A 24,874-nucleotide genomic window follows, 5' to 3' on the forward strand; every position below is an offset into this window, starting at 1 on the left:
GGTTTTTTGTAAAACTCATTTGACAGATGGGAAAAATAAGGCTCAGAAGTCAAATAATTTGTCCCAGGGTCACACAGAGGTAAAGTCAAAATTTGATCCTAGTTTTTGTGTCTTTAAGTTCCTCTCCACTATATTGCATCCTTTTCTGTATTTTTATTTATCTTCCTTATTATCCCATTGCCTACAGCATTAATGTTGGAATCAAAAACCTAAGACCAAACTGCACACTTCAAAAAAATCTCATCTGTGTGCCTACTGCTGTACTAAGTCCTATGAAGTTAAAAAGATAATTTATGTTCCTCATTGTTTTCAGTCATATGCATCTGAAAAACTGCACATTACTGCCTGTCACAAGGATGTGACCTCTTTTAACACTGCTTCTACTTTTTTTTTGAATGTGGAAAACTTGGTTGCATGTTGATATGGATGGTAATACATAAAGAAGAAAAAGATTCTTAATATATTTTATGACACATTTAAAACTTTTATTGTGGTAGAAAGAGTTGAATCAATGTTAGCTTTTTCCTTAAATAAAATAGACTTATTATTTTTTGTCCAAAACTGTTCTATTGGTTCAGATTTGTCATTTTTACTTTATAGCAGTTAGAAGAAAAGAGTGAAGATCAAGAAGACAAGGAATGTTTGAAACAAGCAATAACAGCTTTGCTTAATGTTCAGAGTGGTATGGAAAAAATATGTTCTAAAAGTCTTGCAAAACGAAGACTGAGGTAAATATTTTGGCTTTTTTATAATCTTCTTTTTCACCTTGAATATTATGGTATAAATTCAGGGATCTCAGTTCCCTCCCAAGTAAACAATGAAGAAAATAGTTTTAGTGACAAGCTTGGTCTCTCAGAGGAAGTGACATCAAAGCCAAGAGAATTTGTTATTGTTTGAAAACCTTTCATATTGTGCATTTTCCTTGCATACTCCCAGACAAGACCTCCTGAGAATCAACTGGTAAGCTAAAGGAGAGGTAGAGTAAAATGTGTTGGGTAGGTTTATGTCAACATCATTGTTGTGTCAAAGTAAAATTACTAGTGTCCTTTATTTTAGGGATTATATAACGTGAGGCATTAATTCAGATGATAATGCTTCCAGTTTCCTAATTATAATATGTGCATGTGTTTAAGCTTTGGGTCTTGTCCTCTTAAGCATTTCTAAATAATTTTTTTAAATCTCGTAAATTGCTTTTTTTCACTATATTGGGCTACCTTTTAGTATTTGTCATTCTAAGTATTTAGTAGCCAAGGTAGAAATAATCATTTTGTGGCTGAATTTATAGGGTAGAATTTTATCCTTGTTCTTTTTTAAAGAGTGAAAAAAAAAGTCTCTACTGTGTTGTTTCAGTTTCCAAAATTATGCACTTTTGTAACACTAATATATTTGGAGAATTAGTGAAAACCTCTCAATGTAACTTTTTAAAATACACTTTTACACTATCCTTTATTAAAGTGAATTCTAGGTTTTCTGTCATCTGTGTACTAATAATGTTTTTTCCTTTATCCCAGTGAATCTGCATGTCGGTTTTATAGTCAGCAAATGAAGGGGAAACAACTAGCAATCAAGAAAATGAATGAGATTCAGAAGAATATTGATGGTTGGGAGGGAAAAGACATTGGACAGTGTTGCAATGAGTTTATAATGGAAGGAACTCTTACACGTGTAGGAGCCAAACATGAGAGACACATATTTCTCTTTGATGGCTTAATGATTTGCTGTAAATCAAATCATGGGCAACCAAGACTTCCTGGTGCTAGCAATGCAGAATATCGTCTTAAAGAAAAATTTTTTATGAGAAAGGTACAAATTAATGACAAAGATGACACCAGTGAATACAAGCATGCTTTTGAAATAATTTTAAAAGATGAAAATAGTGTTATATTTTCTGCCAAGTCAGCTGAAGAGAAAAACAATTGGATGGCAGCACTGATATCTTTACAGTACCGGAGTACACTAGAAAGGATGCTTGATGTGACAATGCTACAGGAAGAGAAGGAGGAGCAGATGAGGCTCCCTAGTGCTGACGTTTATAGATTTGCAGAGCCTGACTCTGAAGAGAATATAATATTTGAAGAAAACATGCAGCCCAAGGCTGGAATTCCAATTATCAAAGCAGGAACTGTTATTAAACTTATAGAGAGGCTCACGTACCATATGTATGCAGGTAAGAAATACCAAGTTGCCTGTCACTTTTATTTTCCTGCTTCAAGCCGATTTTCTTTGTTGCTCTGGTCATTGTAACCTAAAATAGAAAGCAAACTAACAACAAAAGGCCTCTTTATTATCAGAGTTCATTTTTCTTTGACAAAAATACTGCCACTTTATACTTCTTTGAAATTTCATACTTTTTCCTATCACATTTACATACACTATTTTTAATTTTACAACCAGAGTTATAAATGAGAAAATAAAGTTACTTGGCTAAATTTACCTAGTTAGAAAGTAGCAGAAACAAAACTAAAAGTAGTGATAAATCATTATCATTAGGATCTAAAAACCTTTTTCCACCTTTACCTCTTTTTTTCTTTCTATTATTGAGATTAAAATCAGTAAAAATTTTAATATACATCCATTAACAAAACTGTGCTGGTAGTACATACTATACGCACAGCATTGCTTTGCTTAATTTTCATTCCTAAAACTTATTAAATTTAGCAATCCTGGAAGTCATTTAAGTTTTCTGTATTTTTTGCTTTTTACAACTTGAGGTTATTTAAGAAAACAGTTTCACCTTGGCAAGGTACTTTTTAGAGACAAACATGTCCAAATCACGTAGGAAGATTGCTATCGGCTGAATCAGATGTAGTGTTTGAGAGGTAAGGAACACATACAATGATTCATTTTTAAAGTAATTTAATTTCTGCTAATAAAGTAACAAATGATAATCCAATGTTCTTCAACCTTCAACTTCTCTACATAATAGGAAATTTGATAATTGTAAAAAATTGTAGAGTGTGGTATAGTAAAAAGAGCATTGAATTTGGATTTAGACCCTCACTCTATCATAGTTGCTTAAGGTCTGAGAACCTTAGTTTTTCATCTCAAAAATCAACATCACAACAGCTACCTTAGAATATTGTTGGGAAGAATAAATTAAATACTATATGTGAAAGCTCTTTGTAAATAATAAAGGTAAACTTATTTTTAGAGAATGTTTTTTATTAAAAAGCATGTAAAATCAAATGTAATTCTTATAAATGCTATTTGTAAATAGTTAAATGTGAAAGTTAAATTCCATCTCCATATATTTTGTTTAAATATATTCGTATTTCTAGGAGATGTATATTTCTGGGGAAATACTTCTTAAATTTTTAAAGTCGTATACGTGGGTTCTTACTTCTCTCTGAAAACTATTCTGGTACCAGTTAAACTTTTACAGATATTCATTATTTTACTGTCATTAAGATGAATAGCATTCAGTAATGTTAATCTGTTCGATTTATGGACTGTCCAGTCAGAACTACTTATATGGCATGGAATCCATCAGGATCACCTTGCAGAAAAGTAAAATTAAGTTTGAGTATTTTTATTAGTCATATCAAAGCACTTTATAAATATAATCTGTTTCATTATGTCCACATTTCTCTGGGACAAATAAGCCAGTGTTTTTAGTTTTTATTTGGCCTCTAATTGGTGGTTCTTTTGATTGCCTTTTCTATAGTAAAATAATGGTGTTTTCCATATGCTAATTTTAAGAGCAGTTTGGGTTTTCTGAGCACATACCATCTGGTAGTAGCAGGCAGTAGCTGAAATATGAATATAGTGAAAAAAGACCAGTCTGGGATTCTAATTTTACCATTGATTTTTCGCCTGGAAACTTCTGTAATCAGGGTGTTCTTTTTACTGGCCCAAAAACAAAAAAATAAATCAAGGCACAGGAAATTTAGATAAGCTGTCTAGGATTTTACATGAAAAAGAAATAGATTATTCTGTCATTTTTTTTTTTACATATGAAACTGTTTTTGAGAAGTATGATTTTCATTAATTAATATGACCTATCTATTTAGTTGCTCATCAACTTCTGTATACTCTTTAGAATGCAACTACAAAATGTTTTATTAAATAACCCAAAATTGGTGTTGCGAAATACTTATTTCTTGGCTACTTTAAAGAAAGTTTTAAAATTATTATTATCTTGTGTGTGGCATAGATTTCTTCATAAGGAATTTTTAAGGTTCTGAAAGTTCAAATTGCTCTTCCTGCCACATCATTCTGATTTTTGTCTTAGAAGATTCACAGAATTTTTCAGCATAAACTTTCTAAACTGTCCATCGTTTATTTTAAATACCTTTGTTTGGGTTCTGTTTAAAGTAAAATTAACCATACATTTAATAGTAAAACTCCTAAGGGAGAAGTTGTACTATTTTTTTCTTGTAGAGAAATAAAAGTGGCAAGTGCTGAAGAAGACTTACTAGTGTTACTATCACAAGTCAGTGGTTTTTGAGTTGGAAATCACTTGCAGATTCCAAAATTTGTAATATAATTGTTTCTGTAAAACTCAATTATTAATCATAAAAATTTTCTTTAAACTGCTTGCTGTATTTCACAGAATTTATGATTATTAGCAGCCGCAGAACTACAATTAAATATTTCTTTTTTGGGGAACTGTGCCTTTTATTTATATTTTGAATGAAGACCCTTCAAAACAAACAAAACTTGAACAATCATAGCTGGTAGTTTTTCTATAAACTTGGCAGTCTTCTCTGCTTAATGTATACAATGCTAGCCAAGTCTCTGGACACAGTACTTTTGCCATGGTGTTTTACTAGTTATTTTTGGTAGTTGCTCTCATTTATATTGATTTTTAGCTTTTGAATAGAATAATATTTTAAATAGTATTTCTAGTTAATATGAAACACTTAAATATCTAGATTTATAGAACTTGGCAAAGTTAAGTATATTCAAATTTAAATTGACAAGATTGTTTTACTTTTTTTAAAAGTTGGGTTTTTAAAAATTTCTTTCATTAATTTCTTGAGGAATAAAATGTCAGTGTTGATTTTAAAAGTATTGTGGCTAAGTTTTTTGACATTTTTCTTCTTTTGAAGCTTAATTGAATATTTTAATTTATGTCATAAATATATTACTGGTGTAACTAGAATCCACAAGCAGCTTACATGAGTTGTGCTTTTCACACAAGTTAGTATTAATTATTAGTTTGTTTGGGCTCTTTTGTAAGGTCTATCACTGAACTTATTACTGGCAATATAGAATGTTTTTAATAGACCATCTATAAACTTGTAAAACATGAAAGCAGTTATTTTTTTAAGGTCTCTTCCAGTTCAGATGGGCTCTGAATCCACACTACAGTGATAACAGATCAAGTTTCCATTTGTTTGAGAACTATTCTTTGTTTGTTTGTTTGGTTAGGTAGTAGGTATTTTTATTGGTGAACATACAGTGCAAGTTGTGGCTTGCATTGAAGAAAAGCTAAAATTTAACTTGCACATTTTTATTATATTGTATAGGATTATAATAAAAGATATAGGCTATAATACAATGAGAAACTTTAATAACTAATAAGCACTACTTGAAGACTTTTTTTTTAGATTATAGGTTGGCCAGACATTGTCATAAAAAAACAGAAGAAAAGCTAGTTTAACTTAATTCAGTCTTCACTGTGGCCCCAGCCAATGTGACCTCTCAAGTGTTTTAACAATAATTTATGAAATAAAGCTACAGATCTCTAGTGCTAGATGAGGTGACCAGTCCCTCACTTTATAAACAAAAACCCAAGGCCCCTGAAAGTTATGTGATTTGCCAGAAAGCATATCATCAGGTAAATGCAGAATGAGAACTAGAAATTGGGTATCTTGACTCTTAATAGAATAATGCTTTCCACCATGTTACACTGACTCGTACATGGTGAATTTTTTTCATTGGAATATAATTTTTGTTATGTTTATTGAATAATAAAAATAAAGATAATTACCTGGTTGGTTTGAATTGCCAGGACTATAAATGGCTTGTTCATTTCTGGGCAAGCACAGGTCTACTATGAGATGTCAGAGTAATTTTCTTATTGAAATAGGTGATAAGTTCTAACTATAGATAAACTGCCATTTTAGTTTATGATAATTTCAGTTTGTAACAAAACTCAGTCATTTGTCTATTAGTGTTGTTTGCTCTATAAAGGAAAGCTTTCTGGGAGAAAAAATTAAATTTAGGTGAAGTAGAAAATGCTTAACTTGCTTAAAAGATTGCGACAGGGTCATATGTGGCATCTAGTTTACAGCTTATCTCTCAGATCCAGTCAGTGTTTCTGTACACACAGTAATTCACTAACTATATCAGAACTTTGGAATTCATCCCAAATGCTAGGGGAATATCACCTAGTTAGAAAGAGCTTTCTGAAGCTGGCAAGGATATGAGGAAATTTTCCTTACTTATAGTAAGAAAGCACAAAGCACTATGCATAAAGAAGAGAAGATGAGTGGGAATTTCTCTTTAGTTACAGTTATAGGAAATAAAATACAAATTCATATTGAGGCTTAAAACAACATGGGTAAAGAAAATGTTTGATGTTCTATTTTAGAGAAATGAGGCAACCTTGAAGTATAGGAATAATAATTCAGAACTGACATTATATGGAAATAAAAGCTTTTCATACTGAAGTGTGGAGAAAAGGTGTTTCCCATGTATGGCGAACCTCTCTTTTATGGAAAATGGTATTAAAAAAACTTAAGCCAGTTGACTATTTTTCTTTAAAGTATTTACTGCTATTTTATGCCCTCATATAGAAAATCCTCAAAAACCTGCATCAGATTTCTTTTGACTTTGTGTCCCATATAAGCTCAGTTTGGGTGTTTTAACTTTTAAAAAATCTTTTGAATAGCTTTTGATCTATAGGGCAGTGCTGTTCTATTTTTAAACTCTGATTTTTTTTTAAGTGTTTGTGCGTCAGCATAGCGTGTTTCCTTTTTTAAGGAATTCAAGAGTGATTGTTTATAAATCCTTGTTGAGGAGCTTATTGTTTCTTGTAGCTTTTCAAATGGCTGTATTAAAGGGAGAATTATCACATGAACAGTGAACAGACATCCTGATTAACTGTTTCACTGTGGTCATTGGGGGAGGGGTATTCTTTACATAAATAACTCTGTGTAATAAATATTTCATAAATGTCATTGACCCTGTCAAATAAAATGTCAAGTGTCGATCAAAATAAGCACTTAAGAAAAAAGGATTGAATTTATCACCTCAGATCTAGTATTCTATATTCTGAACATTAATGTAAGTATATTCTGAGTTCCTCAGATTTAGAATTGTACAATAAAATATTATCAAAGAATAGTTTTAGAGTGAACAAGACAGACAGCTAGAAAACCAGCAGAAAATAGTAAGTACAGCTCATGTTTGAACCAGCTGGGCCTAGACCGGGGACCCGATGGAAGAGCTGGTAGGTATATGTAGAGAGAGGTCGTATAGAGAAGGATGATCAGAAGCTAGTGTGTATGGTCAAAATCTTAGTACAGGAATTTGAGAATCACGTAGAAGAGAAAACCCACAGGTAAAGTTTTTGTCGTTGCTTATATTAAAGTTCATTAGGGGTTAGTTTGAGAAAAGTTGGTGGAATTACATCCACAAGCAAGTGATAAACGGAAAGAGAAGGAGCATATCAAAATAGTTGATTTTCATTTTCTCACCAAATATGTTTGTGCTTATATTTTAAAACCAACCATCCTGGCTTTTGTATTTTTACGCATTTGCCTTTCATTTATCTCTGAAACATCATTTTATAGTGTAGGTAAATAACTGCTACTCCACCACCAACAGAGGCAATATAAAACTTAGCTTTCATCATTGCTTGATAAATGTAAGTAGGTACTTGTTTTCTTACCAAATTATATAACCTGTCCTTATTAATGATATTTTGAAAATATCAAATTATCTTAGTCCTTTATATCATTGGTTAGATAAAGGTCTTCAGTGGTTAGTGTGACATTATATATGTTACAATCACTGAATAGGGAAATCAATAGAAATAAAAATATCTTCTGGAATATGTACCCTATTGTGTAAAATTTCAAATACAGATGTTATGTCCTCTCTTAATATAAGTTTTTCATTCATTAGCAATTTCCCACTGCATTAGAATAAAAATAGAGTCTAAATTAATTCAAGCCTGGGAATATATGAAGAGCCTCTAAGATATTTTTTGAAAGTACTTAAACTTTTGCCAAATTTTCTTGGTTTATTTTTAGCTTCTGCTGTTTTTTGTTTTTTGTTTTTTTTTTCCTTTTTGGCAAGACCACTCTTATTTGCAACCCATCTAAAAACAACTTAACTTGAGTCATTTTAGAACTTAGTACAACTGATGATTGTGGAGTGTTTATTTCACCGGCAGCTTCAGAAACTCCTCTTCTGAATACAGTGTACAGGAAGGTACAGATGCTACTTCCTAAAATCGGGAAGAAGGCTGAACACGAATTACAGAATCACAATTAGACTGCTAATTTTTCAATGACTTTCTAGTGCCTTTAATCAAGATTAGCAGTTGATGGCTACATTCTGAATTAATCATTTGCGTAAATTTCTATAGTGATTATATAATTCTTGGATTCATTGTTTATGTTTAGATCTCACAGCTGTGGAAACCTTCAGGAATCCTTTAATTCAGGAGGTTATGTGATATGCACCAAATCAGGGATCACACCATCCAGATATGGTTCTATCTCTGTCACTCAACTGTGTGACCCTAGATAAGTCTTAGTTACTTGGCTCATATGTAGAAAAGGAAAACTATCACCCATTCACTTCACAGAAATCGTATGGAATAAATTATGAGAATGCTCTTTGAGAACCTTACATAACAGACGTCAGGAATTGCTGTGATCCCCGTGTGACTGATGTCACACTGAGGCACATCATGACTTGCCCAGCACTGTCATCAGTTACTAAAGTACTGAAATGGTCAGAAGCTCGGAGTTAAGATGAAAAGACCATTTTTAAGTTGTATGCCTTTAAAAATAGCCAGTTTTTCAAAAACATATTTTAATTCACTTAGAACTTACTTTTATTGTTTTTCAACTTAAAAGTACCTTTGATAACCCACAACTTTTTAGCCTGACATAAGTGTCATTTGAGAAGAAGTGGATCTGGATATTGATTTTTAGACTGAAATAAACTTTTCTTTTTAAAAAAGGATGGATCATCTTAAATTTGGAACAGAGCTCAGGGATATTTGGAGCACCGTGTACTAAACGTCTGGGCTCTCTCCTGCAGGGACAGCTCAGCATCTCTGCAGTGGCCACTGCTTTTGCTTCCTAAACATATGATGTTTTCAGTAGCCTCACCTTACAAATAGATTTGCAGAACAGAAGAAGATTCTTGAAAGGGAGGATTGTGATGAAATCGATATAAATCTCTGTTTTAAAATCTTGTACAGCCTTCTGTTTTAAAATCTTTTCTTCTGGATGAGACATTAGTCTTTAACGTTTGAGGAACTCTGTAACTGAAGACAAACAATAAAATACCAACAGAGAGGAAATTACTAACGGGTTGTATGTATTTAAATTACTTTATCAGTAACCCACTCTAGCCTCAAAAGGTATAAAGCTAAAGGAGAAGAGAGGCATTTAAAACCAATGTATTTTTGTTACTAAATTTTCCTTTAACTTCAAAAGGTATTATTATAATCTTAAATTCAAGGGTGTGTGATATTTAAATCAATTCATTATTTTGATGACCATATATACCAATAGATTGGAAATTGATTTCTATTTTATAATAAATCCATGAATTTGCTTTTTTGGGGAGAAAGTTAATATAATTATTTTAAGACTAACTTTAGGTAAGTAGAAATTTTCCAAACACATTAATTCTGATTCTTGCTAAATCCAATGCTAATGAAAGACACTGCACTTCTTATAAAGGATCCACAGTGTAGAGGCTAACAAAAATAAAGGTAGTTGCTACTCTCAATGAGTTTATCATTAAATTAGAGCTTACCAGTCCACAGTGTCGGAAAAGGATGCTCCCGGTAAAAAATTCAAGTTAATGAACTCTTCCCTCCTCCTTTTTAATGACTGTTACAACTAAATGTGGACCTTGATGAAATTTGAGTTATAGAAGTGATTTTTTTTTTCCATTGTGGAAAGTAGTTTCTCCCCCTTTTTATGCTGAAGATGACAGCCCAGGTCTCTTGTGCTGATGACAGCAGCCTTTCTCCACAACTTGGGAGAATACTGTCAGGGAGACTGGAGTAGGCCAGGCCTAGGGATGTGATCACACTCGATCAACCACCTGTTTTACTTCATGGAGATGTGAATGAAAAGTAGGTCCTCTCATGCAAGGGGTTGGAGACTTCTGCTTTTATGGTTGAATTCTCATTGTGACTACTTGGAATAAAAGGAATTAAAAGTTGTAAATAGAACCAAATCAGCTTATTCTTGCACACTTAATAGTTTTAATAACAGGTATTTGTAAGCAGCTTTTAACAGTAAGACCTCTAGCAAATAATTTAGAAACCATTTAACTTAATCTTCTACCACAGTATAAGATCCAATTTCTAGTTGTATGCTCTGTTAACATGATCGAAAGAAATCTAGATAATAGGTAAACTAGTCTCGATATCAGGAAAAGCAATGGCGCATTGCTTTGGCCTTTCTCTTTCTGAGAGAGAGAAACCCAGCTGGTGATGCTCTGAGATCCAGGTAGCAGGTGGGGCTTGCTTGCCTGCCCTGTCTTTGCCTTTCCCGTTCTTCCCTTTGCATTCCTGTGGCTGATGATGAGTTAAGATCAGCTAGTCAGAGTTGTGCAGAGATCAAGAAAATAAGTTGATGTAAAATTTTAGTATCCATAGTTTTGCCACTAATTTAGGAAGCACTAAAGCTAGTTGTTTATTGCAAAGTCTGAAGCATTATATGTAGTCAAACATTTTGGGACTTTTAAAATTGACTGTTTAGTCTCTTATGAAAATATAAACAGTAGTTGTAATTATTCTGAATCAAGGATTTTAATAAGATTTTTTTCCTTTTTCTCCTTAGATCCCAATTTTGTTCGGACATTTCTTACAACATACAGATCCTTTTGTAAACCTCAAGAACTACTGAGTCTTATAATAGAAAGGTCTGTCAATTTAAAATGTTTAAATTCTTTATTTTTTTTTAAAGAGATTGAACTAAGATCTTTTATGTTTCTTGGAAATATATTGGATGAGCTTTAAATTGCAGATCATGAGCCATTTATAAAAAATAAAATCTTTCTTAGGTGACCATTTATTTTATAATTTGTTAGTTTTGATTATTTAAGTACAAAAATAGCTATTCTTTTTAACATGGAAACTCAGTATGTGAAATTTCAAATTTATAAATGAATCAAAGAACTATATAAAATGTATAATTTAGACTTGGAGATTGAAATTTTGATGATTTGGATGTTCTAAACAGAATTTTTCAAATATACCAACATGTTGAAAAAATGGAGCTAGTCAGTGAACAAATAATATAATAAAAAAAGTGTTTCATCTACCCAAAGTGCAGTCAACTTTTCAAGTATTACACTTAAAAAGTATTGCGTAGCTGATTTAAGAGTAATTACACAAGCCAAAAATGAACACCAATCCCATGACTTTATAATCACATTTATTTTCAGACTTTGCATGTATTATCTGTTGTGTTTCTCATTAGTTTTACCTATTTTGGCAAGTTTTAATTTTAAAAAAAAAAAGTAAAATAAGATCATTGACCCTTATATTATAGAAGCCTTACTTGTTTTCACTGATGTATATGCCCTTAGTAATTTTTCACAGTGCTCTCTTGATTGTGCTGACTAGTGAAAAGGTTTATAGTTTTCTATTTGTCTGATTTGATATAACTAAGTATTTTCATTAGTTTGTTCTGTTTTATGTTAGGTTTGAAATTCCAGAGCCTGAGCCAACAGAAGCAGATCGCATAGCTATAGAGAATGGAGATCAACCCTTGAGTGCTGAACTAAAAAGATTTAGAAAAGAATATATACAGCCTGTACAACTGCGGTAAGCATTAACTAAATAACTAAAGTGAGTAAGTTTTTATTGAACTTTTGTTTCAGAGTTGAAGTAAGTGAGTATCTTTCCCAAGCAAGGAGGAGAGGTAATAAGTAAAATGAGTGAAAAACAATCATCAGAAATTATTGTATAAGTCTTAATCAACATAGAATTTTGAAACTGTTAAGCCATTTATAAGATTTAATTTGGTGAGAGTTACTTTGTTTTCATTTATACCATTCATTGTGATAAACATTTATGTCTGAGTTCCCATATAACTCAATTATTGTCCTGTGTTAATGCCATAGAGTATTAAATGTATGTCGGCACTGGGTAGAGCACCACTTCTACGATTTTGAAAGAGATACAGCTCTTCTGCAGCGAATGGAGGAATTTATTGGAACAGTAAGAGGTATGTGTTTTTTTTTTAAGTGCCTAGTTTTATGTGTAATAAAGTACCTATATGGTGACTTTCAATTGATGTTATTACTGCTCATTGTTGTTAATAGGTGTTTATAATAGTGCCAGCATAACAATTTGAAAATGTTTAAATTTTCATCAAACAACATTTTTGACCAACAGATTGCTCAGTAATCACCCTGTTGGCCCAGTGTATTTTCAGTTTGTAAATCAACTCTTGGTTATTTTGGAATTAGATGAAAAAAAGTCTCAATTTATGCTGTCTTTACACTTTCTGAAAGTATGCATACCAGAGGACAATTTAGGAACTATTGTGCCGTGATAACAGCACTGATGGAGGTTGACCGGGCCACAATTAGGTGAATAGTGCATACAACAGAGAGGCAGCAGGGTACCCAGTAAACAGAGCGAAAAGCAGGGGTTCTGTTCCTTATACTGCCACTCATCAGATATATGACTTTGGGCAAAATTACTTTGATTATTTGTACTGCAGTTTCCTCATCAGTGATATGAGGAGCTAGGCTTGGTGATCTTTAAATTTTCCCTCCTAGTTTTAAAGATTCTATGATTATATAGGTCGAAGGATGTCTTAGACAAACTTGTTTCTATTTTCACCATATATTCTAAATGAGAATCTGAAAAGAAAGGATTAAATAATAGTACTTTCATGCATAGTACAAAAGAAAGCCACATCAAAAACTCATGCTAGAGTTGGGTTTATAAAAACTGCAATGTTAATTAGATTAACAATGAATGTGTGTAGTCTGTTCTTATAAATCTCACTTGTGTAAGATAAATCTCTTTTCAGAGGATTATAAAATAATATTTTGAACTGAAGTTCAGAACAACAGAGGTGAAAAATCTCTACAAATAAATTACTTTATAATTTTATTTAGAAAGGATATGGAATAACATATACCAAATTATTAACAGTGGTTACCCATATGAAGAATGAGGTTGGGATAGGGAAGAGGGAAATGGTAAAGGGGAGCTTGCATTTTGAAAATTAGATCATTTGAATTTTTTGTAACAAAGATATATTCAGGTATCAGTTGTATCATTTTAAAGTATTTAAAAAAATAAAATATTGAGTAAAAAGTATTTAAATGTTGTTTAAAATGTAATGTATTTCAGGTAAAGCAATGAAAAAATGGGTTGAATCCATCACTAAAATAATCCAAAGGAAAAAAATTGCAAGAGACAATGGACCAGGTCATAATATTACATTTCAGAGTTCACCTCCCACAGTTGAGTGGCACATAAGCAGACCTGGACACATAGAGACTTTTGACCTGCTCACCTTACACCCAATAGAAATTGCTCGACAACTCACTTTACTTGAATCAGATCTATATCGGTATGTAATTTGGCATTCAAGCTGAAAAATTACTTCAAAGAAGTTAATTTTTAATATGTAATACTGGTTTCTGCTTTATAGGATTGTTATAAGGTATAAATAAGGTAGTACATGAAGTGGCTAATAATAAGGCCTGATGTAGAGAAGGCTCTCCTTTTTTACTCTGATCCCCCTTGATTTGTTTGGATTTACAGCTTCTCTGTCTGCAGTCACCCCTCGTTGGCAAAGCTAGGGTCAGATCCTGCCTTTACCAATTGCTGGCTTGGTATTCTTGGGCAACTTTAACCTTCTGTGTAACTTTTATCCCTCTGCGCCTCAGTTTCCTCAAGAGTAAAATGTAGCTAATGATAGTACTTAACGCCTGGGGATGTAGTAAAGATTAAAATAGTTAATATATGTCCAATGATTATTTAGCACAAAGTAAGGGCTCAGTAAGTTAGCTACTGCTGTTGTAGTTGTGAATTTAAGTTATGGCTAGGTACAGCCTTTTTAGTTTTCCTATGTTGATATAGCCACTCTTTCAAAAATGTCTTCTTGTTTTAAATGAGGACTCTTTAGAATTTCAAACTATTTGTTTTTTAATAAATGACAAAAGGAACTAAAGATCACTATTCTCAAAAATCAGTATTAGAATCTATTTTATTTCCCAGGACCCTAATTTGTTAAATAATATTTGTTAAGTGCTGGGAAAGATATTATGAAGAAATCCCAACCTTGCCTAAAGTAACATGCAACTATAAAGCAACAATAAAAGTATACAGTTACATGCATAAAAGTATTTTTAATATGTAGAAAAAGATGTATAATTACAATGTTTTATTATACCTTGTTATAAACCTTTCTGTTGGTGTGAGAGGAAAGTTTATATGGAAGTTTGGTTTTATTTATCTCATTTGCTTAGTAAAACAATATACTAGAGGGAAAAGTATCATGTAGAATTATGTCTTGATGATTTTAGAGCTGTACAGCCATCAGAATTAGTTGGAAGTGTGTGGACAAAGGAAGACAAAGAAATTAATTCTCCTAATCTTCTGAAAATGATCCGGCACACCACTAATCTCACGCTGTGGTTTGAGAAGTAAGTGTTACTGATGTTCTTACATTTCATAGCAGTCAGGTATGTTATAAATTTCTTTGCAATTCTGTCTCACATATTTTTTTGTTCCTTTTTCTCCTTTCTTTTGCACTGAGTGAATAGTTTTCTTATTAATGTAGCATTTTCATTTCATTAGTGATTTTTTCATTATGTTTTTTGAAGGGCTTTTTTTAGTGGTTGCTTTAAAATTTACCTTATACATCTTACCAGAATCAGCTTCATATTTATACTGTCAGTCATATTTCTATGTCAGTCAGAAATAGAAATGTTACACTTATAGCTCTATTTCCTTTCCCCCTTTTGGTGGTATTGTAATGTGCATTACTTGTAATTAATTATGCAAATCTAACAATAAGTTGTTATAATTACTGCTTTACTATTTGCTGTCATTTCTTAGCCTATGACAGCTTACTCTCACCCACAAGGAACAGCCATACTATTCCTTGTGCAGTTATTGGCAATATAGTATACATATATTACATTTCTATTTGCTATAGGCCCAGCAATATATTACATACACATTATTTTATACAGTAGTTTTAAATAATATATACTCAGTTAAGAGAAGCAATGAGAAAAAATATGCATTTATAGTGTCTTATATAATCACATAAGTACCTTTACTTGTGATCTTTGTGTGGATTCGTATTACCATCTGGGGTCTCTTGCTTTCAGCCTGAAGTACTTCCTTTAGTATTTCTTGTACAGTACATCTGCTAATAACAAATTCTTCTCTCCCTTTTTGTGTATCTGGGGAAGTCTTTATTTTGCCTTTACTTCTAAACAATACCTCTATCTTCAGGTTAACTATTTCTTCTGCCAGTTCAAATCTACTATTGAGTCCCTCTAGGAAATTTTTTATTTTAATTATTGTACTTTTCAATTCCAGAGTTTCTATTTGGTTCCTTTTATAATTTCTTTTGTAATATTCCCTATTTGATGTGCATTGTCATCATACCTTCCTTTACTTTTTAAATCATGCTCTCCTTTAGGTCTATGAACATATTCATAATGGTTACTTTGAAAGCTTTCTCTATTAAATCTGACGTCTGGTCTGTCTCACCTGCAGTTACTGTTTTCTGCAGTTTTCTCCAGTGAATGGGTCATACTTTTCTGTTTCTTCGCATGCCTCACAATTTTTTGTTGGGCACTTGACATTGTAGATAATATATTGTAGCAACTTGTGAGTTCTGCCCCACCTACCCCCCAGGACTTGTTATTGTTATTGCTTGTTTATTTGTTTAGTGACTAGCTGGATGATTTTCGTGAAGCCTGTTCCCCTCCACCTGCCCCCCACAGGTGAGATGTTAGAAATTGAGATATTCCTCTTCTGGGAGGTACAGATTAGGGTACACCACAGTCACCCTAAGAAGGCAGTGGCATAGGTAGGGCTTTCTTCCACTCCTTCCTGGACTACACCCACCTATTAAATTGCTCTAATTGCCAGCTGATTTCTCTACTGTTTCCAGCAATTCCCTGGTAGAGTAAGTTGCTCTGCAAACTAACCCAATCAACTTGTGACTTCTCTGAAGGAATGGTTTCTGAAGTCTCTGTTTACGTATTTGTTCTGACTCCAGGAGGGCGCCTCTCATCTGTCTTATTCCCTGGATCTCACCTGCAAACTAGTCAGCCAGCAGTCTAGGCTGTATCTTCATTAGATCCACGAATCTCCCAATTGCTATTCACCACAGCCTTCACTGTTCTTGAGAGCCCCTTAGGTTTAAATTTCTCCACTCTTCGTTGCAAATGACGAGATTAGGAGCTGTTTGAGCCTGGACTCTGGAGCTGGTCCAGAGCTTCTCTCTGAGTGACATTCCTGTTCTAGGAGCTGAGTGCTTGGTGATGATGGGTGTGTGTGTGTGTGTGTGTGTGTGTACACGCACTCAGTAGCCTGAGATCCTCTTGACTTGCTTCTCCTGGCGTGGAACCACTGCCTCAGGAACCAGGGAGGAGCTATCTTCCCATTATTTTCAATATGCTACATTCAAGGTAGCCTCTGTTTCACATCAGGGTTACGCAGAAGAAGGGAGTCCCCAATTCTCAGCTGCACTCACCTGGGACTTAGCCTCAGCAACCCTCAGCTTGGGGCAAGATGAGGGAGAAATGCCAAGTCTTGCTCCTCTAGGGAAGAAAGCCCTCCAGCTGCGAGCTGGGTGGACAGGGAGCCCTATGGTCCTGGCTGCAGCAGTCTGCATAGACCACCTCCCCCCCAGGGGTTCTGGCAGGGGGACAGTCTCAGTTCAAATACCACAAACTCTTGCCTCTATTACTGAATTTATATACATATGTGTGTGTGTGTGTGTGTGTGTGTGTGTGTGTGTGTAATTTTTCACCAGTTTCACTGAGGGATTGGATAAGTAGAGCTCCTTACACTATCATCTCAGAAGTCCAGAATCTCAATGAAATTTTATAGTTGTGGCCAGAGATTGGAGTTTTGTGTATTGGCCATATTTTTTTCTGAGTAAATAACAATGTGATTACTTGACTAATATTTTATAAGGGTGCTATGAGGTTTCCACAGATCATACTGGAATTATCAGAACAAGAGGCCAGTGACATAAGGGAATGACTGGAACCTGAACTAGACAGACTGTGTCTAAAGACCTGAAAGCATTTCCTAAAAAGAAATAAATATTCCAAGTAATCTGCAAGTTAGGGTTTCTTTCTATTTATGTTATTACTTCTCAGTCTCTAAAAAGTAAAACTTTAGGGTTTGCCCTCTAAGTGTCATTTCCTGATTTCTTCATTATTAACTTAAATAACTATAGTATGCAGAAGACTTTTTCCCATCATAATAGTTAAAACTTACGTCCGTAAAGAGAAAACCTAACTGATAAGGCATAGAGACCATTTCATTTCTGTCCCATTTTTTTAATAGATTACTGAGAAGTTTCCTGCTCTTTCCCTTTTCTTAAATTGTATTAAGAAAACTTAACATGAGGTTTACCCTACTACCAGATTTTTTTAGTATACACTACAGTATTGTTATTTATAGGCATAATGTTGTACAGCAGATATCTAGAATTTATTCATCTTACATAACTGAAATTTTATACATGTTGATTAGCCACTCCCCATTTTCCAGTCCCCCAGCCCCTGGCAACCACCATTCTATTGTTTACTTCTGTGAGTTTGACTGTTTTAGGCACCTCCTTTACTTAGAATCATGCAGTATTTGTCCTTCTGTGACTGTTTTATTTCACTTACTATAACGTCCTCAGTGTTCATCCATGTTGCTGCATACTGCAGGATTCCCTTCTTTTTTAAGGCTGAATAATATTCCGTTGTATGTATATACCACATTTTCTTTATACATAGATGGACGTTTAGGTTGTTTCTACATCTTGGCTATTGTGAATAGCATTGCAGTGAACATGAAAGTGCTAATATATCTTTGGGATCCTGATTTCAATACTTTTGGATAAATACCCAAAAGTGGGACTGCTGAATCATATTTAATTTAATTTGTATATTTAATTTTTTGAGGAACCTCCATACTGTTTACCATAGTGCCTATATTATTTTGCATTCCCATCATCAGCTGTGTACAAGGGTTCCAATTCCTGCCATTTCAATGTGAGAGGTTCCTGTTCCTTTACCGCAGTAGTTCTTAGCTGTGGATGTGCATTAGAATTGAAGTCATCCATGGATAAATCACCTCAGACTTACCTAATTGTTACAAAAGCTCCACAAGTGATATCAGTTTATATACCTACTTAATATCAACTGAAATAAGTAAAAGATATAAACATATTATACTTGCACCTTTTTAAATGTCCAGCTAACCAGTTAGCTAGAATATATCCAGCTAATGCTTTAAACATTTAAACATGCTATGTTTAATTTGATAAGGCAAATTTATTTTGATAGTTTTGCAATGGTTTTTTTTTTTAGTGTTATATCAGCCGCATTAGAGAATAATGTAATCTGCAACTTTACATTCTTAACAATGTTTAATATTATTTAGTTTTTCCATTTATCTATTCTGTTTTTTCTTAGATTATAAGCTGTTTAATATTACATTATTAAAAACCAAGTTTAAAATGTCTTTTTTCTTTACTGATAACTGATTAGTAAATAAATTCTCTCAAATATTAGAAATAAAAAGTAAATGTCCACTGAGGAATTTTTTTTCTTTTTTTGAGCATAGTATATTTACTTTTAGATATTTACCAGGATATATATACTTTCCAAGGATTCTTCGTATTTAAATGTAAAGCGTTTTTGTTTTCATTGACTTTTTTTCTTTCTAAGCAATTTTTAAAATATTATTCTTAATTGTGGTAAAATACTTTCACTGACTTTTAATTTTACAGTGCTTATGTAACATAAGAGCTATTCCTAGAAATGTAGCTAATTATTTCTATAGATCGAAGAAATTAAGCATTAATCACTAAAATCTTGCAATTAGATGAATAGGAGATACGGAATTCTTAAATTCTAGAATAAATTCCCCGAGAACAAAACCACATTCCCAAAACTAGCATACATTCAACAAGATGTTAGACTCAGCAGTTGATTCTAATGCTGAGAGAGGATGCACCAGATACAGTGGAAAAACGATTGACTGGTATTAGTCCAGAAAACAGTGAAGAGCAGCGTGCCTGACTGAAGGTACTGCCTTGTCATCCAGCCTCCTACTTACCTATCATTCTGAATATATAATCTCTATGGTTACACTATAGCCACACACCTCTGTACATTATTTTATTTACTAAATTATTTAAATCACATCTTTGTTGGAAAAATTACAAATTTTTTAATTCATTTTTTGTCTTTGATTCCCAGATGTATTGTAGAAACTGAAAACTTAGAAGAAAGAGTAGCTGTGGTGAGTCGAATAATTGAGATTCTGCAAGTCTTTCAAGAGCTGAACAACTTCAATGGTGTCCTTGAGGTTGTCAGTGCTATGAACTCCTCACCTGTTTACAGGCTAGACCACACGTTTGAGGTAGGTTTGTATAGACTTTTTTCTTTTTTTTAATGAACTTCCATTCCCTGTTCTAAGAATCAGAATTTTAACAGTTATGATCTTTAATTTTTAAGTGCCTCATCTGTCTATTCAGTAACAGTTTAAAAGATGGAATTATCAAAATTTTGAATGATTGTTCTTTTTAAATTTGGCATTCTCATTAAAATATATTTACAAATCCTAGCCTAAGTTAGAAGAAGAAAAAAAGCTTTCAGCACTTAATTTGTAATATAATGTACAATTATGCTCACATAATTGTGTGAGGAATGGCAAGATAAACTATATTTGAGATAGATGTGCACACACACACCTGTAAGTTTGTACTAGAGCCCATGGAGATTGTCTCTTTGAGGCAGTATTCTTCTTAGAATCAAACTGATACAGTTCTGTTTGGGCTTTACTCTTAGCCTGGCATTTTTTGGCAAAACCTTTGATTCCTTTTGTAAACTTATGTTCCCTGAATATTATTTTTTTATTGTAGCAAATACCAAGTCGCCAAAAGAAAATTTTAGAAGAAGCTCATGAATTAAGTGAAGATCACTATAAGAAGTATTTGGCAAAACTCAGGTCTATTAATCCACCATGTGTGCCTTTCTTTGGTGAGCATTTCTTGAATTTTTATTGTGTTTTTGGATAAAACAAGACACTTATTTCATTAAATGACTGAGTTTACACATGTGTTATATAGCAGCAGAAAATACTTATTTAACAAATATTTATCACCTTAATCCTCTTAGAATTTTTCTCTGTTAGGAGGTTTTAAGATAAAGCCCAATATATACATTCCACTTTTTATTTCTTGAGCAGCCATTTGATATTATATAATGCTTACTTGTGTTTGTATATTAATAGAAATCTTTTTATTGAATTTTAAAAAACCAAACACTCTACAAAAGAGGTATGGCCATACTCATCCATATTTATAATCATGTTTCTTGTAAACGTTTTCACATGGCTTAAATCACTGCACATGTGCCTTTGGGCGCACACCTTCTGCACATCACAATTTTACCTACCCCTTTTTCCTTCCCTTCTGCACCAGAGAAAGGAAGTGCCGTTTTCTTCCTTTTAAGACTGAAACATCTACCCTCTGAATCCTCTCCCTTCCTGTAGGTTTTATTCTTATAATGACAGTCTTATTCTGTCATTTTTTTCCCTATATTTCATATTTTTAATATCTCTTTCACCCTGATTTCTTTTCTCTGCCTGTATATGTGCGCTGATGATTCTTCCTCTGAATGCTTACAAAAATTCTGATCTCTATTATATGTCTGATGTTTAGTCTTTTTAGTATGTGGTATATTTTCTTCTAGCCATTTTCTCATCTGTTTATAGATTATGTAGCTTTACGTTATATTGCATATAATATTGTTATGTCCTGATTTTTTCAATTAACATATCATATTTTCCCACATTTTTTAAGGCTTTATAACCAACCTATTTGTATTAACTTCTAATTTTTTTGCTATGCACATTGTATAGTTATAATTGTATGACATGTATACACTATTGTTTACTTTCTTCATTTACCATATCCTAAATATGTTGCGTTTTATTAGTCTTCATAATTATCATTTATAATGACTGTATAATATTCCACAAAGTTGGTATGACTATTTAACTATTACCCTGTGATTGGGCATATACATTGTTTCCAGCTTTTTGGCTTTCCTAAGTAATGTTATAATGAATATCTTCATATTTTTCTGTATTTGAGAATAATTTCTTGACCTAGATATTTTACCAATCTGCCTTGTAGTTTTTATTCTTTAACATATGTTAACAACTTAAAATACTTTGTAAATTCTATAATGTCCATCTTTCCCATTATGATTTCTATTGGTTCTAACCTTAGAAAATTCTTCCAGTCTAGTAATTTAATATTCATTAATTTTCTCCTAGCTTTATGACTTGACTTTTAAAATTATATTTAACTCTTTAATCAAATTGAAGTTTCTTTTAGATATCATTTGAAATATTCAAATTTATTTCTCCACCAAATTATTTTTTTGTTGACCCAGGTTTATTAATTCTTCTTTATTCCCATTTACATATAGTACCTCCTACTTTAATAAATAGTTTCCCATTAAGTTCTTATACTAATTCCCCAGTTTTAATGATTGTCACTTTATAATCTGTGATTCTCAAATGGGGACAGTTTTTGCTCCCCAGAGAACATTTAGCAAAGTCTAGAGACATTTTTTATTGTTGTAATTGAAAGGTGCTAGAGGCATCTAGTGGGCAGAGGATAGGAATGTTGCTAGTATCCTGCAATGGACAGGACAGCCCCCACAACAAAGAATTACCCAGTCCAACAGCTCAGCAGTGCCAAGGCTGAGAAACTCTGCTTTACAGTATTTTCATATGCGATAAAGTTGGTTCTTCAATTTTTCTTCAGTATTTTCTTTGCCAGTTTTGTCTCTTTATTTTTCCAAATGAACTTTATAAGGGAGGAGGGTAATTCCTCATAATACAGTTGAAACAATCAATTAATTAAGAAAGATAATTTATGATACATAGCTTTTTTTCTAGATGTTTTTGGTTGTGAATGGCATTCATTCTATGTCTATAACCCTTTAATAGTCAATTTTTAATTTTCTTGGATTTTCTAAATATTTAATTATGTCTGCCAATAATGATAATGCTCTTCCCTTGATTTTATTTCTGTTATGCCTTATAACGCTGATCATATCTTCCTAAATAAATGTTAAACAGTAATGATAAACAGCTCTGTTTTACTCTCAGTTTTAGCAGAAATAGGTATAATTTTTCTATTTGCTTGATTAGATGCTTTTTATGTTAAGAAAGTTTATAGTCATCTCCTGTGTTTTTGTTAGCAATATACATTTACTTTTATAGTTTGCCATCTTAGAGAAATATTTTTCTTGCTTAGCAAATTAAAATGATAGATTTACTAATACTTAACCTTCCTACTTACTAACATTAAACGCATTTATTCATGGTGGATTAATCTTTTAAATATACAAATGAATCCTGTTCATTATCATTTCATTTAAGATTTTTGCATCCATCCTCATAATTAACATTGATTTATGGTTTTTCTTTGTGTACTATATTTTTCAGCTTTTGTTATTACGGTTAGATTTACTTTGTAACATGAGTTAAGTACCTTTCCATCTTATTTATTGTATTCTGGAATATCATGAAATGATCTAGCCTTTAAATTTTGAAATATTCCAAAAGAAAAGCTATCTGGATCTGTAATCCTTTGTAGAATATAATTCTCTAATAATGTTTTTTTTCTTCCTTAATTTTAATTTCAGTTGTTTCATTTCATTATTTTAAAAATACTAGCATTCAGTTATATCTATAAAAATGTTATTTTTACAACTACTCTCCTTTGTGATATATCTTTCCCATTTCTATTTGTGCTTGTTTGTTTTAATTTGCTTTTTTCTTCCAAAAGATAAAATCTTCAATTCTCTCTGATTTTGTTTTTTATGTCATGTATTACTTTTTATCATTATTAATTTATTCTGTTTTCCTGAGGACTTTTTCCCCAAAAAATTCTTGATAAAACTATTGAGTTCATTAATTTTCTCTTTCTGGTAAAACATTCAAGTCTATGCATTTACTTTCAAGTGTGGTGATTATGGTGCCAGTTCATACAAGGGAGATGGGGAGCAACCTGGATAGGTCTGATGTTCATCTCATTTAATCCGTCAACAAATATTTCTCGAATACCCACTAAGTATCAGGGATTATGTCAGATGCTTAGAAAAAGTGAAAAATACGTAGCACTAACTGAGCGTGTAGTCATGCTACTTATAGTATCTATCCTAAAGCCTCTGGACTCACGATTTGGCCCCTGCTACTCTATGACCCTGATAGGTGGGTATTTATTCACACAAACTGAACTCTCCACAGTACTCTCTCAGATGAACTAACTACTAGTCTTCACAACATGTTGTTATATGAACAAAGAACATTTCAGACCTGGATTTAGAGTACAGTTCGTTGTGGTTTAAGGTGAGCTGCATGATACAAACATGTGTAGGTAGTTTGATAGGTACAGACAGCCTACCTGTCAGCTTTCGTACCCATTTCTGCTTATCTTCCTGGTTGTTGAGCCTCTGCTCTTTTAAGTAATTTATTTGAATTGTATCTGGCCATTTCTGCTACTCTAGGAAGACTTTTGCTATTCCAAAGCTAAAGGTTATCAGTGTTCGGAGTTAGCCAGGCAACCTTTCATGGTTCTGACCCAGTAGGTAGAGTTGTTTCTTAATTCCATCTTGTCTAGATAGTCTGTAGAAACTCCTTCCAGATAGTTTGTAGAAACTCCTGCCAGATTCTTATCCTTAATTCGGCATACTGGTTTTGTTTCTTTTTCCCTCTATGGGAGGATCAGGGGTAGTATCTGACACTTTTACTTCCTCTGTCATCTTACTAAAATTCTTATTTGGGTCTTTTGCTGACAGTGCACCATTTACAGAATAAAAGTCAGGCAATTTCACCTTCGAATGAATTCTATGCCAGACCACTGGTTCATATCCCAATTTTCCTACAGACACTAAAATGTTCTACTCATAGGGAGAATGGACATGTATGAGCAAACTAACATTCCTTCTAAGGTAAAAAGATGTAGATTCCTTCCTCAACCACGTCTCACCTCCCCGCACAAACATCTAAACCTGTAGCTTTGGCTTTGCTCTTTTACACAGCTCTAATTTTGTGTCCTTCTGTTTCTTGTCAATTTGACTCATCTCTACTCTTGCTTTCCTGCCATTTTAAAATTGACTATACGTCTCTTACATCCTGGTCTGTTCTCCAAATGCTTTCTCTTCTATTCTGTAGTAATATACTTCTTTCATTCATTCAGAAACATTTACTGAATGCCTGTATGTGCCAGGCCCAGCGCTAGCTAGGTGCTGAGAATAGAGAGGCAAATAAAACATAGTCTTACCCTCAATAAGCCCCCTTGAAAGAGCAGAAAAATAAAGCATCGTGTAGTAAATATAATACTGTATTGTAAAGATGTGTAACTCGAAGTGTGAATAAAGTGCTATGGGAACCTAGAATCCTGAGCAGCCCCTTTTTCCG

General features: G+C 32.9%; 2 protein-coding genes across 4 annotated transcripts in view; one reads left to right on the forward strand and one right to left on the reverse strand.

Annotated features, from left to right (window-relative positions):
• The window catches only part of SOS1 (SOS Ras/Rac guanine nucleotide exchange factor 1), a 115,953-nt gene that overhangs the window by 77,839 nt on the left and 13,240 nt on the right, over positions 1–24,874 (forward strand). For all 3 annotated transcript variants that reach the window (XM_033124509.1, XM_033124510.1, XM_033124511.1), the window contains 9 exons: positions 601–728; positions 1,512–2,167; positions 10,989–11,070; positions 11,855–11,977; positions 12,277–12,380; positions 13,523–13,745; positions 14,704–14,823; positions 19,630–19,792; positions 20,295–20,412. In XM_033124509.1, the coding sequence (XP_032980400.1) occupies positions 601–728; positions 1,512–2,167; positions 10,989–11,070; positions 11,855–11,977; positions 12,277–12,380; positions 13,523–13,745; positions 14,704–14,823; positions 19,630–19,792; positions 20,295–20,412 (1,717 nt within the window). The remainder of the gene's footprint in view (positions 1–600; positions 729–1,511; positions 2,168–10,988; positions 11,071–11,854; positions 11,978–12,276; positions 12,381–13,522; positions 13,746–14,703; positions 14,824–19,629; positions 19,793–20,294; positions 20,413–24,874) is intronic.
• The window catches only part of ARHGEF33 (Rho guanine nucleotide exchange factor 33), a 102,749-nt gene continuing 86,265 nt past the window's right edge, over positions 8,391–24,874 (reverse strand). The window contains exon 19 of the mRNA XM_033124515.1: positions 8,391–9,454. Coding sequence (XP_032980406.1) covers positions 9,373–9,454 — 82 coding nt within the window. The 3' untranslated portion in view covers positions 8,391–9,372. The remainder of the gene's footprint in view (positions 9,455–24,874) is intronic.

Source organism: Rhinolophus ferrumequinum, chromosome 13, assembly GCF_004115265.2.
Source record: "Rhinolophus ferrumequinum isolate MPI-CBG mRhiFer1 chromosome 13, mRhiFer1_v1.p, whole genome shotgun sequence".
In the NCBI taxonomy this organism is placed as follows: domain Eukaryota; kingdom Metazoa; phylum Chordata; class Mammalia; order Chiroptera; family Rhinolophidae; genus Rhinolophus; species Rhinolophus ferrumequinum.